The 18,981-nt window shown below is 38.4% G+C and overlaps 1 protein-coding gene across 5 annotated transcripts in view; it reads left to right on the top strand.

Moving 5' to 3' along the window:
• RUFY3 (RUN and FYVE domain containing 3) overlaps positions 1–18,643 on the top strand; it is an 84,755-nt gene extending 66,112 nt beyond the window's left edge. For 2 of the 5 annotated variants that reach the window (XM_079919766.1, XM_079919767.1), the window contains exons 9-18: positions 40–132; positions 1,509–1,592; positions 3,618–3,785; positions 4,295–4,392; positions 8,452–8,571; positions 9,652–9,751; positions 11,614–11,678; positions 14,193–14,220; positions 14,987–15,055; positions 16,899–18,643. In XM_079919766.1, coding sequence (XP_079775892.1) covers positions 40–132; positions 1,509–1,592; positions 3,618–3,785; positions 4,295–4,392; positions 8,452–8,571; positions 9,652–9,751; positions 11,614–11,678; positions 14,193–14,220; positions 14,987–15,055; positions 16,899–17,042 — 969 coding nt within the window. In that variant the 3' untranslated portion in view covers positions 17,043–18,643. Of the gene's footprint in view, positions 1–39; positions 133–1,508; positions 1,593–3,617; positions 3,786–4,294; positions 4,393–5,946; positions 7,450–8,451; positions 8,572–9,651; positions 9,752–11,613; positions 11,679–14,192; positions 14,221–14,986; positions 15,056–16,898 lie in introns of those variants that run through there. The other 3 variants (XM_079919769.1, XM_079919770.1, XM_079919768.1) reach the window with 2 other exon arrangements.
• Positions 18,644–18,981: the final 338 nt, after the last annotated feature.

Here is an 18,981-nt window from a genome sequence, read left to right on the forward strand (position 1 = left end):
AAAGAAAGATAATGATTATTTTTAAAATTTTATCAACAGCTTGCAGTTGCAAACAACAGGATTATTACCCTGCAAGAAGATATGGAACGAGTTAAAGAGGAAAGCTCCTACATATTGGAATCTAATCGGAAGGTTAATCTTACTGGATTTATGAAATATTCCCAGAGAGCATGTCATGTGTCATGGCGGGGGGGGGGGGGCTGCCTCCAGAGGACCACTTGGTAGCTGTGAGCATTTGCATATGTTAAGTGCACCGTTTTCACTGAGGCTCCAGGCACAATTGAGTGAATGGCAAAGGTTATGGGAGGGGCTATGTCCCTTCTCCTACAAACACTGCTTGGCTTCACCGCCACCCACATCTGTTTAGAGACTTCAATAAACAGTCTAATTCGACGTCTTGTTTTTACATACTAATGATTTGTACTATATTTAAGTGTTCTACTATATTAAATATACCATTATTTTTAGACCATGTTACTATTTTGTAAAAAGTGTTTATCTGATATCACTGGGAAAGAGTTACCATATAAATGAATTTTCTAGATAACTCAATCCCTTAAAGTATAGGGTTGGTTCTATAACATCTTATGGAAAAGCCCAATCGACCTTTATGGCCAACCCAATACCAAACTTTTTATATATGTCTAAACAGATATTTTGCAAACCTTTTGTATATTGTACAGTTCTAAGCTTTCTTAAGTGGAGGATGTAATTGAACACATTTAGCCCTTTATGATGACTGAATATCATAATTATCAACATTGGCAATTCTGTACTGAGTTGTAACGGTGCTACTTTGGTGGGGGTCGGCTATTGAAGTTGATAGAGCTTCTAGCTTCTGAGCTTAAATATTCCCAGATTACTGTGGGTGGTTTTTTCTGCCTTTTATTTCACTGGCATCTATTGCTTCTTACTGCTGTTAGCATTACTCTCTCTAGAAAGGTCTCCCTACTTATTCTAATGCTTCTAACCTGCTGTGACCTAGGAATCCAGAAATCCAGTTATTAACATTGTTCTTAAAGAGTAAGCACCTAGGCTCTGAGTGGGGACCGACATGAGTAATATGTTTGCCTTTAATGCATGGACTTTGTAAAAACAACTGTGACTACTCAGCATTTTCTGATGAGCTACTCATGTTTAGCTCTGATCTCTCTGTATGGGTGGAGACACCAGATGTGAGATCTCTGGAGTAGGACTACATTCCTGTTTGAACGTTTGGCCCAATTTATCGTTTACAGTAAATGCTATTTTGTTTTCAGAGGCTGATTTTTAAGACTTCTACCACTTGGTTTGGTAAACTATCTTAGGACTTTAAACAAAATGGAAAGAAACTCCCAATTTGGCTTAAGAATACTTACCAAACTTCTTCAGTTTCTTTGTTGTCTTCGTTCATTATCATACATGTTTAGGTATGATCATTTCCCTTACTAAATAGCAGTGCTAGTGTCCACAAACTGTATAAATTCTTTAAATCCTTAAATATGTACTATTTTATTTATCTTTTCAAGGGCCCTAAGCCAGACAGAACTTCAGAAGGGCAAGCACTGAGTGAAGCAAGGAAGCACTTAAAGGAGGAGACACAACTACGACTGGTAAATTTTGCTTAGGTCCTAATAGTTCAGGAACACATTAAAACCCCTACCTAGGGGTTTTACCTCACAGATCAAGGAATATCAGTAGTGTTCTAGCAAATTTTATGGATCCTATGAAATAGTTTCTCATTCTTTTAACCCATATTCCCTACAGTGCTTCCTCAGTCCTTTTTCTGAGCATTCTCAACAGCCAATGGAATTTTACCTATTTTAATTTTTAACTTATTTTTGCTTTTATAGTTTGTGTTGCAAAAACATTAGGTATATAGAACCTACTTTTTTCTTTTCTTAATTAATTAATTTACTTATTTATTTTTGGCTGTGTTGGGTCTTCATTGCTGTGCGTGGGCTTTCTCTAGTTGCTGCGAGCAGGGGCTACTCTTCGTGGCGGTGCTCAGGCTCTAGGTGCATGGGCTTCAGTAGTTGTGGCGCACGGGCTTAGTTGCAGAACCTACATTTTTAAACTATGCTATCTCCCCTCCTCACCCCGGCAAAGATATGTCTCCTTGGATTGGGCAGCTCCTCTTCTCCTTAAGAATCATTAATTTAGAATTGTATGCTTTTATTTTTAGTTGTTATTTCTGAATTTATTCTTGTTCTTATACATAAACAGAAAAATGTACATCAGTATTAGTCTTAAGATATTTTTAGAAATTAAAAAATATATATATACACATATAAAAGAATGTGTAATAAGGACTAATACTCCTATAATAGATTTTATCCAAATATTAGTATATTAAATACACCCGTGGTATTAGTACATTAACTCTTCCTGTAATTTAGATAGTATGACGACCAAATAATCCCCCTCCAATAATGTCTCTAACAGCAGGGAGAAGCCTAAAAATAAGGGGTGATCTGATTTGTAGTTTGTTATAACAGTGTGTAGAACAGAATTTCAGGTTATTTTATGATGTTACTTTAACACTGTTATTTAACATCCTTGAAATATTTATCATTTTCCTTCTATGTGTTTGTGGATTTGATCTCAAAATACTTTCCATAAGGAAGGTCCTAGAAATAATGTATGTCAGCATTTTAAGAAGCAGTCTGATTTGTCTCCGTTCATGCTAACCATGTACAGAAGAGTGTCTCAGTTAAGTTGCAAGTGAAAAAATTTTACATAAAATTTTCCACATTCTCGTACCACATTAAGATAAATGTTCATTAAAAGAGAAAGAAACCAAGCAAGTAGGCAAGGTTCTGAATGTGCCCTGGGCACAGCCTGGATGCAGAATAACCTCAGGTCTTTGTACCCCTGATCATCCAAATAATGTTGCAGTAATAATGGTTGAAACAAAGATACATCTCATGATAAATGAATAGAAAAATTCAGTTAGCCGCTATATTTAAAATAGATAACCAACATGGACCTACTGTATAGCACAGGGAACACTGCTCAATATTCTGTAATAACCTAAATGGGAGAAGAATTTGAAAAAGGATAACGTGTATACGTATAACTGAATCACTTTGCTGTACACCTGAAACCAACACAACACTGTTAATCAACTATACTCCAATATGAAATAAAAAATTTTTTAAAAACTCAGTTAGCCATATTGACCATTGCCTGTAACTGAGCTGTTACCTTGGGGACCCAAAGTATCTTTTGGGTTCCTTGGGCTCTTGAAAATGTCAGTAGCCTCCAAATGAAGAGAATTCCAACTGCTTCATTTTGTGCTGGCTGCTGTAACACTTAATATATATTTCTATAATAAGATGTGACATCAATTGTCTGTTCTAATATCTAATGAAGTGACTCAAGTATTTTAGACATATTACATAGCACTATGTTTGGCCTACGGAGTTTTTCAGATTCGTAAATTATTGAGTAAATGGTACTGTAATTATCCTAATCATTATTCTTTTTGTTAATGTCTCTGTATTGAATGATAGCTTATAGCTGCTTTGCCAGACTTTATACCTGAGAGTTTTGGTCTACCTTGTCCTGTGGAATTTTGTGATTTGCACTTAGTTGAGGAAAGAGAGAATAAGTAATTTGTTTTCCTTTCGGGGCAGGATGTTGAAAAAGAACTGGAAATCCAGATCAGCATGAGACAGGAGATGGAACTGGCTATGAAGATGCTGGAGAAGGATGTCTGTGAGAAGCAGGATGCCCTGGTGTCTCTGCGGCAGCAGCTGGATGATCTCAGGGCTCTTAAGCATGAACTTGCCTTTAAGTTGCAGGTAGGCTCACTGGCTCTCTAAAATCCCAGGGCTTCCCTCTGCCCCTCTTCTTCTCTAGAATCACACTTTAAATAGAAGAAGAAAGGGTCACATCTCATTTTGAGGCTAGCTACCAATAAACCACTTTAGGAATCGGTCTATCCTAGGATCCTGTATTGCTGTTCTGGAAAGTCATGGCCACTTTTTACATTGTAACTGGGCAAGAGGGTCTTTTTTATCCTATAAAATAATTTCTACTCTCCAGCCTAACTTGCCAACTGAGTTATATAGATAAATTGATGTACTTTCCAATGTTGATTTTTGAGACAAAACTGCATATAACAATACTAATCTTAAATGTTGCTTCTTGCTTTTTCTACACTTGGTAATTAACTGATACGCAAATACATGAGCATTTCTATTTCTCTAGTTCCCGCTTACCATTAGGTTCAACAGGTATGTGTGATTTGTTTCAGGATTTTATGTTATATGCAAACATAAACATCACTCATAATTCTTTTCCATAACAGAGTTCAGACTTAGGAGTAAAACAGAAAAGTGAACTAAACAGTCGCTTGGAAGAGAAGACTAATCAGATGGCTGCTACCATTAAACAACTTGAACAAAGGTAAAAGTGCTGTTTCTTTAGTGAAACACTTAGGGCGTTCAGTCCTGGACGTGAAGAGAATGCGCTATGCATTTGGCAGAGAGTATGTGGGAATCTCCAAGCTTAACACCAGGCATGCAAGTAGAAAGCAAGCCAGTTAAATTTTGTGTTTTTTAAAGATGTCACTAAAAACCATTTTAGTGTCATGTGTTAGAGGAGGGATACTTACAAGGATGAAAGGACTTTTAAATCTGTTTGTGATTCTGTTACTGTTCATCACTCAGGTCTTTGAAGACTTTGGTGCTAGGTGATGGAGGGGTACTGAGGGCCCTTCTAATAACTGTAACCCCTTTCCCTCCTCCCTCATCTCCTTTTTCTCTCTGCTTTCTCCTGAATAGTTCTATAGCTTCTACTGTCACATCCCGCCCACACCTCTTAGATCTGTCGGTCTCCCGCTCTGTCCTCAATCTGGAGACCAGTCTTGCATTTTCATCCCCTGACCAGTTACTTCCCACCAGTACCTACAATTCAGTCTGCCCAGAGTACATCTTCTCCCTATGCTACTCTTTTCTCTTTCTGTCTGAAGCCACCATGTTCTTCCTGATGACTCAGCTGCCAAGAGAAATGGCTAAGGCTTGAAGATTGAATGAGCCAGGGCACCCATGGTCATTAAGCGTTGCCAGCCTGTGTTGCTACCTGTTAACACCCACTGATCACCCTTCTTGCACCTAAGCAAAACTAAACTACTTACTAGACATGCCTCCCATTTTCCCCATCCATGTCTTGCCTAATAGTTTCACCAATTAGAAATGCCCTTTGTCTTCCCACTTCCTTGTTCTTCAGATACATTTTTTATGTTCAGGCTTCAATGCCACCTACCCAAAGCTTCCTCTAACACTCCTTCCCAGCTAAAAGTAAACTGCGAATTTGTACTAGTTGGAATTCCCATAGCCTTATATCCATACCTATCTATACTGCTTATAGCACTTCTGACTTTGTCCTACCTTATAAACCTTTATATACGTATCTTCTGATGAGAGTCTGAGTTCCTTGACATTAGTTAACTAATCCTTTAAGTTCCCTTGTTGGATCTGTCACAGTGCCTTGAGTGTCCAAGGCATTCATTTAGTAAGTGCATGGATGAAAGGGTGAATGGATGGCTTCTTTTATTCAGATGGCTCTTGACCAGGGTGGGTCCTGAACAGCACTGCATATTACTGTTGAATCAAAAGTTAATTGCAAATTAATAAATAAGCTTGAAAACTCTGGTTTGGCTGATTTGAAATGAAAAAGTATCAGTCTATCTCGGAAGTTATCTAAGTGCTTGCTCATAGCAGTTATATGTTTATGATTTAAGAAATCAATTTTAGTGTTCATAAATTGTGTTTTTGAAATGTATCAGATTATTTTTCAGTGGATTTTTGGCTTGGCATTTAAAGCAGACAACTAAAATAATGACTTACCTCTTCAAGTATTATTAAGCTGACTTGTTCTCTTGCTATTTTTGTCTTTCCTATTTATTCATTTTCTCATTCCCCTTTCATTCCCATTTTTATTTGTATTGTATTAATATAGTGAGAAGGATTTGGTGAAACAGGCAAAGACCTTAAATAGTGCAGCAAATAAACTGATCCCAAAACATCATTAGGCATTTTACAGCTGGTCACCTCGCAAGTTGGATACCACAGCTTAATTGTAAAAGGAAGAAATCTGAAAGTTATTGCATTTATGCTCTGATTCTATATAAAATGTCACCAAACATTGAATTTGCTGGACTTTTAAAAAAAAAACGTTTGATATATATAGGCTGTGTTTTCTTCTTTATTTTCTCCCCAGAGTTAGAAAATTGAGTATAAGTTCTCAATTAAATACCAAATAAACTTTGAGAAATTACTTGAGTTGACCAATAAATAAACACACCATTAAAAAACATCCTAGGGAATTGAAGCTCTGTACATATATGACTGATACCTTTACAGTCCAGTCCCCAACAATACCAGTTTCTAGGTGCGATGTCTGTGTCATTGAGCCTGTTCTGCCGTTGCGATGTAATGAACTAGAGGTGACTGCCACATGGTCTTGGACTCTTCTAAAGTAGTTCTGTGTCTCTTAGGCCATGACCCCTTTTCACTTTTGTCATCTAGGTTTAATCCCCAAGCCAAGGATAAGTACTTAGTATTCCACTACAGTTCTACTCTCAGTAACCAAGATTGCTTGCAACTATTTTGCCTTAGTGACTTTGGTGGGGGGCAGTAGGGTGAGGGCGGGGAACAGCATCCTTACATTTCTTTAAAGTCATAGAGATAAAGTTAGTGATTAGGTAACTTATGATAACATAATAATGTGGAAGCTTGGGAAAACCCTCCTAATATTTGTCATCTTCTACCTCTGCCATTTTCCTGCAATTCCACTTCCTATTTAGGTAGCTCAGAGAGAACCATTTTAATAAAAGCACATCTCTTCTATTAAAAAAAAAAATACGCTACACGTTTTTCACATCTATCCTGCTTTTCCTTTCGGAGTAAAGACAACAAGGCACAGACATGAGTGATGGTTTCCTGCCTCTTGTTCCTTGCTGGCAACATTTACTTAAGAGTTTCTGTTACTTTTTGTTCAGATGGGAATTTGCTTAAGTTTCTAGGAGAATAACAATCTATTAGAAAACCATTTCAGAGTAGGAAATAGACAAATGATAAACTTATATTCATTATTATTATTTAGTCTAAAAATAAAGGTTCCCAGTAGGTATTCATAAACAATAATCAGCAGGGCTTCTTTTTCTAAGTGACCACAGATCTGACCATTCCTAGGCATTACATTGTAATAATCCTATAAATACTTTGATTTTTTTTAAAAATGACTTTTGATTGGGGGGAACAGGTGTTAGTTACATAAGCCTTTATTCCTTCAAAAAGTCTTGGGAAAATTTTTGTTTTTCTGTTTTTTCTCATTCTAGTAGATTTGCAGCATTTCAGCTGCTTAAGTGGGGACAAAGATAACCCCTTTGCTCCCAGCTCTTTAAATTCTTTACTGTCTTCTTGGAAAAAAACAGAATTAAGAGAGTAAGATAGATTTCATGTGTGTTTTTATAGGTCCTTGCAGACTTGAACCAAGGTCAAGTCAAAGAAAGTATGACCAACTTCATGGAAGAGCCTGTACTTTTGAACTTAGTTTCTCTCTTATAATTTTGCACCTCTTCTTACCTTCATCAGCCTTTTGTGGTGATGAGGTGCCTTTTCTATGAGCATTTGGAAGGAGTGCTCAAACACCAAAATAAAACATTTTAAAGACTATACATAGTAGCATAGTAGCATGCTCCCAAATTCTATTACAGAGAGCCCCAGATATTTCACCTTAGAACATGCTTCTTTATAGGTGCAAAGTTATAGGATATTTGGAAGAAAACATTCACAATCTTCCAGAGAATATGGTCAGGAATCTTATGCAGGCCCAGTGCTGAATTGTTTGTCCACTTAGTCACACACCAGTTGGTAGAAATGGAAAAGGAAAGAGATAGCCAAAGGCTTTTCATTATGTTAAAAACCCGAAGCCTGGGTAAAGGTTGATGTATAGTGTCCAGTGATTTAATATAATTTGTGGTTTAGGGAAGGGACCAGGAAAATGTTCTAGTTCCACATATAAGAAGGTAGTTGCCCATTTGCAAGTTCCAGTGAGTATAAAACAGAAATATAAAGTACCAAACCTATTAGGAAATAAAAACAAAAAAGTGGATTTAACTTTAATTACTATGTACTTGAGGTTGGCTTTGGATATGGATTTTCTAAAAAGTGATGTTTTATTGTTTATCATCTAATGGCTGTAAACTGTAGTACTAGAATAAAAAAAAATGGAAAATCAACTATTCCTCTGCCTGGTTCACCTTCATCTTGCTTTTTTTAAAGAATTTGTTTCTTCTCCATCTTTTCTCCCCCCATAATTTCTTCCCACGTCCTACAAAGTTTATTTTCCTCTCTCTGTCTCTTCATGCCCTTGGGTTGTTTTATTTTGTGTTTTGAACTTGGTCTTCCTCCCCACCATGGCTTGTGTTTTTTATCACAAGTTCATATGGCTCACATCCAGATTGCGCCAGGCTGAGCGAGGCCGCCAGTCTGCTGAATTGGACAACCGGCTCTTCAAGCAGGACTTCGGAGACAAGATCAACAGTCTGCAGCTGGAAGTGGAGGAACTCACCAGGCAGCGGTGAAGAACGGGTTGGCTTTAGCGGCCAGGGTGGTCATGGGAAGTACTAAGGCCAGACAGCAAGAGAGGGGCGGTCTCCTGATCAAGCCATGTCTGTTTTGTCCTGCCATGTCCTTTCTCCAGAATTAGAATTCAGAAAGCTTCACATACATAAGCATTCCCAAAATCTCGTCAACATCTTTTGCCATCAAAGAATTAGGAAATTAGAACTCAAGATCCCAGGTAAATAGGATGGAGTAAGAGAATTAATAGCCAACACAACACTAATAATAATAGGATTTCCTGAATTCTTACTGTGTGCCATATACTTTACTAAGCACTTCATATGCATTCTCTCCTAACATCTTCCCATCGACCCTATTTGTAGGTGATCTTATTACCCCCACCTTCAGAGGAAATTGAGGCTCAGTGGGGTTAAATTGTCCAAATTCACACAGTTAAGCTAATAGGTAGCAACACTAATTTAAAAGCCAATTTCTCTGACTCCAAGCCCTTAACCATTCTTCCATACCATCTCTCAAATGAGACTCAACTCTGTACCTAAGGCACTGACTTCAAACAAATAGAACTTTGCTGTTGGATATAAAAGCACACAGTTACTAAGGATACTAGTGGTTGAGGGTGTAACTGGGGATTAACTACATAACTGTGAAGAGAGAGCAGCTAATTCATATGTAATGGGACTACAGAGTTAGTGCTTTCATACTGTATCTTGCTGAAAATTTAGAAATACTGTCTTTCAATTATAGTAAATCTTCAGTTGACCACAACTTTTCATTAAGAGTTAGTATTAAATGTTGCTATTCGGAGCCGTGACCCTGAGGCACTGGGAGATCCGAAAGTGCATTCTTAATCATCCAAGGAAGATTAAACATGTTGAATGTATTTCAGTGTTACTGGTTTGATTGTATTGTATTTTAGTACTTTAAAACCTGGTTGTCCATATATATCTGGTATCCTTTTTATTAATCAAGTATTAAAATTTAATTACTGAACTCTAAGAAAAGGGTTTGGCATTCTTTAGAAGATAGGAGTACAGAAATCCAAATTTTCATCGTTTTTCTCTCCCACCTATCCCAGGAACCAGCTTGAGTTAGAACTAAAACAGGAAAGAGAAAGAAGGTTACAAAACAACAGGAGCATCCCAGGAAAGGGTTCCCAGAAGCCAGAACCCAAAACGGTAATATTTGTTATTCCCATGTTTATTTACTTAATTTTTAGAGGCTACCTTGATGGGCCGGACAGTTTTCTCTTATGGAACACATGCCTTATTGCTATGGCCTTGAGTACGTAGGTGGCAGGCGAGAGCTGGAGTAAACACATGGAGGCTTGATTCTGAGTCTGCCCCTGGGACACTCTAACTTGAATTCATTTGGAAAAGGGGATTAATGACCATAATTCCCAGTGACCATCTTATTCCTTTCAGTTTGTTAAGTAAGATTATTTTAGTATCTTTTTAATAATATGGTATAGTCATCCCTCCCCAACCCTGAATTGCCCTTTAACAGAATTGTCTTAAATATGGATTCGCTTCTGTACACCTTTTTCAAGTCATGAAGATTTCAATTTTAGTATACTCAAGGTACTTCTCTTGGGAAAATTAGAAAAAAAGGGAATTAGGCACGGGGAAAGGAAGGTAATATAGAGTGGTTTAAAGAGCAGGAGTAGAAGCTTCTACAGAACAGTGTTGTTAGGAAAGAGACCTCCAGCAACCTGTAGTGGTGAGAGATCTAACATTGGATTACGATCATCTCTGGGACCCAGGAAACCGAGCCACTCTCTTCAAATAATAAAATCAGGAAAGCGTGAAATACTTTTTCTGTCAAATACAGGGAAAAAAATACCTTCTTTGTAAATATTATATATAACAAAGCAGGACAAATTTATAAGCTTTTTAAAATTTCTAGAGAGTGAGCTGCTAATTTGCTGGAGAGTAGAAAAGTGGTGAATGGAAATTTATTACACCTCTAATGTAACATGTGCAAAGAACTATTCTCTCTGTAGCAGGCTGTCTTTATCATCTTAGTTTAGTGAACATAAAATCTACGTATAAGGGCTTACAGAGATTTACTTAAAATCTTGGCCTGTCTTATCCTGTTTTTCCAGTGAGGCCTTAGATTTCTCAATCTTGAATCGCCGTGCAGTGCGAGCCTTTCCAGGAGTGCTCTGAGAACGTACATGCTCCTTTTAGAGGCTGATGGGCAAGGAGTTCAAGGCAGACAGCAGTGTTTGTGCCACAGGAAGAATCTGTCCCCCCAAAACTGCCCAGGCAGGGCTTAGCAGCATTGGTAGAAATGCAGTTTGGAATTTTCCATTGGTCCTTCAGAGTAGAAAACTCCTCGAGTTGTATAGGCTATAGAAGTTGTCATGATACTGAGGCAACTACTTGACCGAGCGTCTAGAGGATTACACAGTCTGCTGGACATGGCCATGCTCGGTTTCACTAGCTGTCCAGAGCTCAGCTGGGGGTGTGTGTGTATGTTTTTGTTTCTTTTTTTTTTCCTAAGAAGTAACTGATACCTTGAAGCCACTTTGTAAGTAAATAGGATACATTCTGAATTTCATTTGAGTCTCAAGCATTAAAGAAAATATCTACTCTGAAAATCATTTGTTGCAAACCCTATCAGAATCATTTGTTAAGAAACTATTTGGAACAAAGAATGATGGAAAATATCTCCAAAGTTAAACTCCTTCCCTAATTAAAAAAAAAAAAAAGGGCTTCCCTGGTGGCGCAGTGGCTGAGAGTCCGCCTGCCAATGCAGGGGACACGGGTTCGTGACCCGGTCTGGGAAGATCCCACATGCCGCGGAGCGGCTGGGCCCGTGAGCCATGGCCGCTGAGCCTGCGTGTCCGGAGCCTGTGCTCTGCAACGGGAGAGGCCACAACAGTGAGAAGCCCGCGTACCGCAAAAAAAAAAAAAAAAAAAAAAAAAGCTGCTTAGCTTTATACCCAAGCTAAGACAATACAGAAGAAAATGTCTGCAGCATCATCATTGTTTAGCGGTCTGAATAATTAATAAATTGGGCTGTTTTCTTTTGGCAGGATGAGAAGCACAAAATTGAAGAGGAAAATGTTAAACTAAAAAAGCCCCTGGAAGAAAGCCACAGGTGTTTATTAATGAAGTATTAACTAAGATATAAAGCTATTTTGGGGTGGTGGGGAAAAGGGAGCTTTTGATATACACTGGCAATGACACAGACCAGACACTGACTTGTAATATTAATATTTCAGAAAGACATTTTGAAGGGGGAGTGAATGAATAACAAGCCAGATATTAAACCAAACTCATTTAGTCCATTCCAGAAGAAAGAAAGAAAGAAAGAAAGGTGATCAAGCTGTCCTCTGATTCTTCCCTGGTTAATCCCCAAACTATCACTTAAAGGATTATGTCTAATCTAATCTTTACTGGATCAGTAGGACAAGTAAATGAAGCACAAACCGTAGCATTTCCTAGGTTCTTAAATGTACTTGGGCATGACTTGTTTCCACCTAAGTACTAAGTGAAAGGCAGCTATGTTTCAAATAAATACTCTAATTGCCCTTACTTTTTTTGTCTTAAGGAGAAAAACAGTTTTGCTTTATTCCTTTTTCTTAACTCTTCATCTCATTTCCCCACAACGAAGAACATGGGATCATTCCAAGGAAGTTGACTTTTAACAATTATTTTAACAACAAAACATTACATACTGCCACTGTATTAAAAAATGAAGAAGGTCCAACTATGTGACATTCTGGAAAAGGCAAAACCATGGAGATAGTGATTGCCAGGGCTTAGAGGATGTGGATGGATGAATCGGATTTTGTAGGGCAGTGAGAATACTCTGTATGACACTATAATGATAGATACATGTCATTATACATTTGTCCAAACCCACAGAACGTACACCACCAACAGTGAACCCTAAGGTAAACTATGACTTATGATGTGTCAGTTTAGGTTCAATGACTGTAACATCAGGTACCACTCGGGTGTGGAACGTTGATAATGGCTGGAGGGTGGGAGGTCCAACAGAATATATGAGAAATCTGTGTCCTTTCTGCTCAGCTTTGCTGTGAACATAACACTGCTCTAAAATTTAAAGTCTATTATTAATGACAACAACAAAAATAGATTATTATCAAGGAAAGATACCATAGAGGGATTTGAGAGACCTATACAGTATACATTTTTGGCAGCTGTACCTGTCCAGCCTTTAATGCCTTAAGAATGAGATAGGGTGTCATCTGGAGCAAAACTAGCTGCTGGGGAAGATAAATCACACAGTCCAACAGTAGGCTGATTTTGCAGGTACTTAGCCTAAACTGCTCTTCCTCACCTCCAAGGCCAGAATGATTCCAGTACCTTTAAGTTTACTCCCAAAGAACATGGTCTGATCTAGGACCAGCCTTATTAAACTACAGTCCATCTAACATTATAGATCAGCATGGGCCATGGGAAGGAATTAGACCACAAAATTAACCAGGGCTCAAAAGGGCCTTTCAGAGTCAGCCACGTTCCAGACTAAAATCAAGTCATTTACATTCAAGAGGGTCTTACATGCCAGGTTCTGATTTTAGGCCCTGGGAATATAAGACGATACAGTTGTCCCTCGGTATCCAGGGTTCCAGGAGCCCCTTCAGATACCAAAATCCATGGATGCTCAAGCCCCTTACATAAAATGGCCTAGTACAATGGATATAATGGGCTCTCTGTATCTGTGGGTTGCTCATCTGGGGATTTAACCAACCACAGATGCGGAACCTGATGATAGGGAGGGACAAGTGTACTACCTTATATTTGTATTGTGCTCTGCAGCTTAAGAAGTGTGTCACATTCATTATCTCCTTACAAAAGTTTAATCATCCATTCCTACCTTACAGGTGAGAAAATTGAGGCCCACAGAGAGGCCCAAGTTGCCTCTCCTTATCATGTCTTCTGTTTTTAAGCCCTTTGTCTCTGCACTATATAATAGCTGCTGCCAGGGCCTATCCTGGCCGGAACTGCAATCCTAAAACATACCGAGGTTTCCTGGGATTGTGGTCCAAGGAACAGCTGAAAACCTGGTAACACTGATGGTCACACTGCCACTCAACCAAAGAGAATTGGAACCATTGTAGATCTGTGGTCCGTTTTTCCCAGAGCTGAGGCTTTGCTGAGGAGGAGGCTTTGCTTCTCCTCTTGTATAAGTTCTGTTCCAAGTTGGGAAGATCGGGGTTAGCTCAGCTGGTATCATGAAGCAATATTTCAATCTGAATGGGTACGTGGGAGAAGGGACTAATACGTGACATATGATAATGGGTAGGTTTCCATAATATTGGATAGGAAAAAAGCTATTAAAAGTATGGCCTTGGCCATTGACGTTTTACAGGTTGGGAAACATAACCACTATTTTCTTGGTAGTAAAAAGGGAACAAAATTTAACTCCAATCTATTTTTAAACAGGAAGCTACTAGCATAATGTAGGATCATATTCTAGTAATAGATTTAACAACCAAAATTTCCTCTCTTTGGAGGTCAACATTAATAATTACTTTGGTCTCAGCAACATAAAAGAACCATGGTATTGCTTTTTGTGTGCTTCTGAAATGATTAAAAAGGAAATATGTTGCTATTAGTTACTGTTTCTACTTTCCCACTGTAGGCTGCCGTCTCACCCTGTGAATGAACAGGTAACTGAGTCTCCTGTCCTAAAACACCTTGTATAAATTAAATAGTTGGCTGGACCATGCCTAGCTGTACACGAGGCAGCAAGGGAGGTAGATGAATGCATACAGGCCTCTGCTTCCCATCCTTTTAATAATATCCTGAACAAACATGCATTTGGCTGAAACGCTCACAGGAAGTAGCACAGTTTGGAGCAATTTACTAAGTAAACAGCAGCTCTTAACTTCCTATCTGAGATTCTCTTTGACATACCACGGGACCTGAGAGCTCACTGTACCTCCCTTTCCCTTAGTCTTCCCTTATATAAAATGAAGAGAAAAAATACTTATTGATCACTTAGAAATAACCAAACATTTACAAATATAGTGGTAGATGACAACTCCATGAGAAAACTGATAAATGCTACTATGTCTGAGTCACTGCTGTCATCTATCTATTAGGATATAATGATGCCTACTCCCTCCATTCTTGGTGATAGAATAAGACAAGAGGGATGGGGCTTCCTTTTTTTAGCTTTTTACATTTATATACGTGAATTTTCTTTATATAGATAAAATCACGTTACTTCATTATAAAAATTAAAAGAGCACCAAGGAGAATGATAGGATTATCAGAGTTGTATATAAGGTGGTGAGACTGTATGTAATTTGTTCTAGTTTCCAGATAGCCTGTAGTGTGATTATGTTAATTTTGTAACTAAAAAATGCATATTCTGAAAATACTGGTCTTTCCGGGGCTAAGGGAGACTAACCGGCTCACTGTGTGGTTTAGGATCAGCCGCTGCCCTCCGAAAAGCCACAGATGTGTCAGCTGTGCCAGGAAGACTGCAGTCTAACAAAGGTAACAGTGGCGAGAAATGAACAGGTTCTTCACAGGGACACCCACTGCACCACCAGCCGCTTCTCACGATAGGGACTTCGCTGTATAGAGTGCAGAGAGTGGGGAGAAAAGCAAAAGGAGCAAGCATTTAGTGTGTACCTATTTTTTTTCAGTCCTATTAAGTCATGTTAGTAAGTCCCCATTAAAATATTAAATACAAATTAACTATATAAGTAATTTAAAACAAACATAAATTTGTAAGTAAATATTTATTGAGTGCCTACTATGCAGAATGTACTATTCCATGTGCCGGAGAAAGAGTAATGAACAAAATGTAGACCGAGTCCCAAGTCCTTGTTCTTGTTAAGCTTGTGTCCCTTGTGCCATCATTATATAAAGAACCTTGGGCTCAGAGGTGTCAAGTGCATTATCCCAGTTACTGAAAGCCCAGATGCAACCTGACTCTGGCTCCAAAGTCTATACACCTTCCAGTACTCCATCCTGCTTAGTACAGAGAAGATAGGTTGGGGCGGGGTGGGGGGTTGGGTTCTTTGAATTATTTGGGGAAATAGCCTCTGAGAGGGAAATGAGCTCTTTCTCCACCAAATCACTTGTTCTCCCCTTGGATCCTCAAGGGTCTCTGCCTAAACCCCTACCCAGCTTGTTATCCTAGAGTCAGCAGGGTGAAGGAAGCATGCAGGAAAAGTTAAGTGTCTTTGACAGCCATAGCTGTGCCTTGTTCACAGTAGGATCCCCCAGCACCTAATATGGTACCCAGTTCATAGTAAATGCTCAAGAAATGTTATGGACAAATGAATGTCAGAAACAAGTGCTTAGAAGAGAAGGAAACGTGCCCAAATTCTGGGTTACAACCTGCGTGCCACCATTTGCGATCCTGCTAAATTTTAACAAGCAAAATTGTAGCATGACCTAGTCTTAAATTAGCAGAAGCAGATAAAGATAAACTGCCTTTATGGAATTGGAAGTTGTAATTAGAGAAATGTGTTCCCAAACAGAAGAAGCTGCTAATCTAATTCTGGCTTTTCTTTTCTAAGCCATGCAAACTAACTGCAATATGTCAGAGGAAGATTCCTCCCAGGCTTTCAAATAAAAATGACCCCCCCTAGCTCTGCTGCACCCTCAAGAAGATGAATTGTTTGGGGAAAAGTAGCATTATTTAGGGGGGAAATCATTCTTCACAGCCTTTAAATAGGGACCCTTGGAGCTATGTGTGCACCAACCTATCACAGCTTTACCAGTGGCACTGCCATAATGACCCACATGCTGTCCCACAGTTTGGCCACTAAAGACTCAAAATGCTTAATAAAGAGACTAACTTCCCAATAAAAAGGATGCAGGAAGCTGTGCTCCTGCTGCACTGATAACCCCAAAGGATGTGCTTGTAGAGCATCACAGGAAAGCACTGAGCACATCAGTGTATTAGAAATTATACTTTCAGTTCATGCTCAGCAAAGTTTTTAATCTTATGTCAGTTACCCAACCCTCCCCATGGCTAGGTCACTGCCTGCCTTATTTGAAGTATGCTTGGGTAATTGCAAACTAATTTTAGAAGTAGCCCACCTAAAGGTGAATATAAATGAAAGTATATATTATAAAGATAAATAATTATTGTATCTGTTCATTTGCATTCTGTGGAAATGCTTCTCTTCATTTAAATCTTAAGAACTAGACTGTATGCTTCTTTGTAGACAGATTGTTTAGTTAGATACTGTGTGGCACACAGCACACATTCAGCCAGTATTTTATTAGACATTGAGCATCTATCATATTTGGCCTCTTATATCCCATGCATCCTTATGCCCTGCTCTTCTGTTACCCACTTGATCTCCCCCTCTCCTTGTAGAACGTGTGTAAGAACTGCAGAGGAACCTTCTGTAATGCCTGCTCAACAAACGAACTGCCTCTTCCTTCAAGTATCAAGCCTGAGCGAGTTTGCAGTCCCTGTCATGAGCATCTGATGAAACAATATTCCAGCAGCCCATTGTAAGACTGGAGGCTGAGATCTGGACCAAAATGTCCCTACCTGTGTTAGATGTCAGGATCCCCTAGAGCCCAGACTTTAGAATCAACTCAAGAATTGACAGGAATGATTTAAATAAACCAGGTCCAGGGAGAAAAGGCAGTGGTTGGCAGTACTGGAATTTTGCTCATTTTCTCTAATGACTGTGTGAATAAAAGTTACTCAGTTGAGCCTCTCTCTGCTAAATCTAAACAACCCCACTTTGGAGCATTTGGAAGGGCTGTTCATTTTTATGAATAGTGATAATACTACTGGGGTGGATGTTATAGGAGAGAGGGTCCTTGGCGGATAAGAATAAAAAGGAAAACGATCATCCCTCTGTTACATTCTCAGATTCAAGAGGAAAAGAGAATTGTTAACTGAGATTGAAATGACAGATGTTAACATATTTTCCCAGATGCTGCTAGACACAAACATCATTTCTTCTTTACCCCCACTAACTACCTCTTCTTTAAAGTATCTCTACCAAACTGTGAACCCAAACTCAGGGAAAATAAATTAAAGAGTAATATAAATTTTGAATGTACTTAAAACTATTATAATATATTATAGTTTTAGGACCAGAATTTTCTAGTTCTGGCCTACATGTGTTTTCATTATCAGAATAAGGAGGAAGAACCTTTGCTGTTTTTCCACTTAGTGACTTCAAAACTAAGTATCTGCCCTTTTCAGAATCCCCTACTACACAACAAGCCCGCCTTCCCCACTCCCTCTTTCCTCTCAGTCATGGAAATTATAAGGGGTTTTAAAGATAGGGTTTGACTTTTGCAAGTAGGAAGTATTGAAGCAAAGCTATGTCGGGTGTAAAGTAAAACAAATTTAATTTGTCTTGGCTGAGAATAATTAGCTTAGAATATTTATTAAATTGTTTTGTGAATTAAGAGATCCCTTATTCCAGGCTCAGATTCAGAACTGGTAGGCAGGTTTCTTGGAAAGTAAGATACTTCAACATCTCTTAGTAACAAACCCTTTGGGGAAAAAGAGGGAAGTGCATTCAGCAGGGGAAGGAAAAGAAATGGTTTATGCTCTTTTGATTATGTTACATGTGTCTAGATTGTTTGATTCCACTTAAGACCTAAGAAGATATGATTCTGTAAGTGGCTTAGAATTATGGGGTGGAAACATCCTGGAACTATGATATTTGATAAATTCTGTCTCCTGAAAAGGGTTACAGCCCAGAAAAAGAGTTGTTATTCCAGAGGTCTGACCTGTTACTTGGTGAAGCTGAGTTTTAAGAGTACTAGGGAAAAATAAAACCTAATAATTCTAGCCTCGTTTGTTGTCATTTTTTTCCCTTTAAATAATATTTATTTCTTGTGATTCTTCATTCTCCTTATTTTTTTACCACATATATGTGCCAGCACTGTTCTAAGTGCTACAGATAATGTGGGGAATTATCCTGAGTTAGCAAAAGTTATTTTATAATTAATTTTGAATTAAATTGAAAAGAGGCCACATGGAATGTAAGGAGGAATAAGTAATTCACCACTTGAGATTTGATTTTGAAATGCACATAAGCTATATAGCATTTCGTTTTTGTTTTTTTTAATAAAACAAAGCTCCAAAGATCTGTTATTAATGCAGCTGCCCACAAAAGCAAGGGGACCAAGTCATGAATACCTCGACTTAATGTTAGGCCTTTCTTCCTTGAAAATTGTGCTTTCCACCATTTAGCATCACCAAGAACAACATACTTAGGAATAAACTTAACCACACAGGTAAAAGACTTGTACACCAAAAACTACAAAACATTGCCAATACTACCCAAAACCATCTACAGATTCAATGTAATCTCTATCAAAAATCCCAATATTTTTGGCAGAAATAGAAGCATTCCGGTAGAACCTCAAGGGATGCCTAAATAGCCAAAACAATCTTGAAAAAGAACAAAATTGAATGTCTCTCA

This window comes from Stenella coeruleoalba (genome assembly GCF_951394435.1).
Source record: "Stenella coeruleoalba genome assembly, chromosome: 4".
Classification (NCBI taxonomy): Eukaryota; Metazoa; Chordata; class Mammalia; order Artiodactyla; family Delphinidae; genus Stenella; species Stenella coeruleoalba.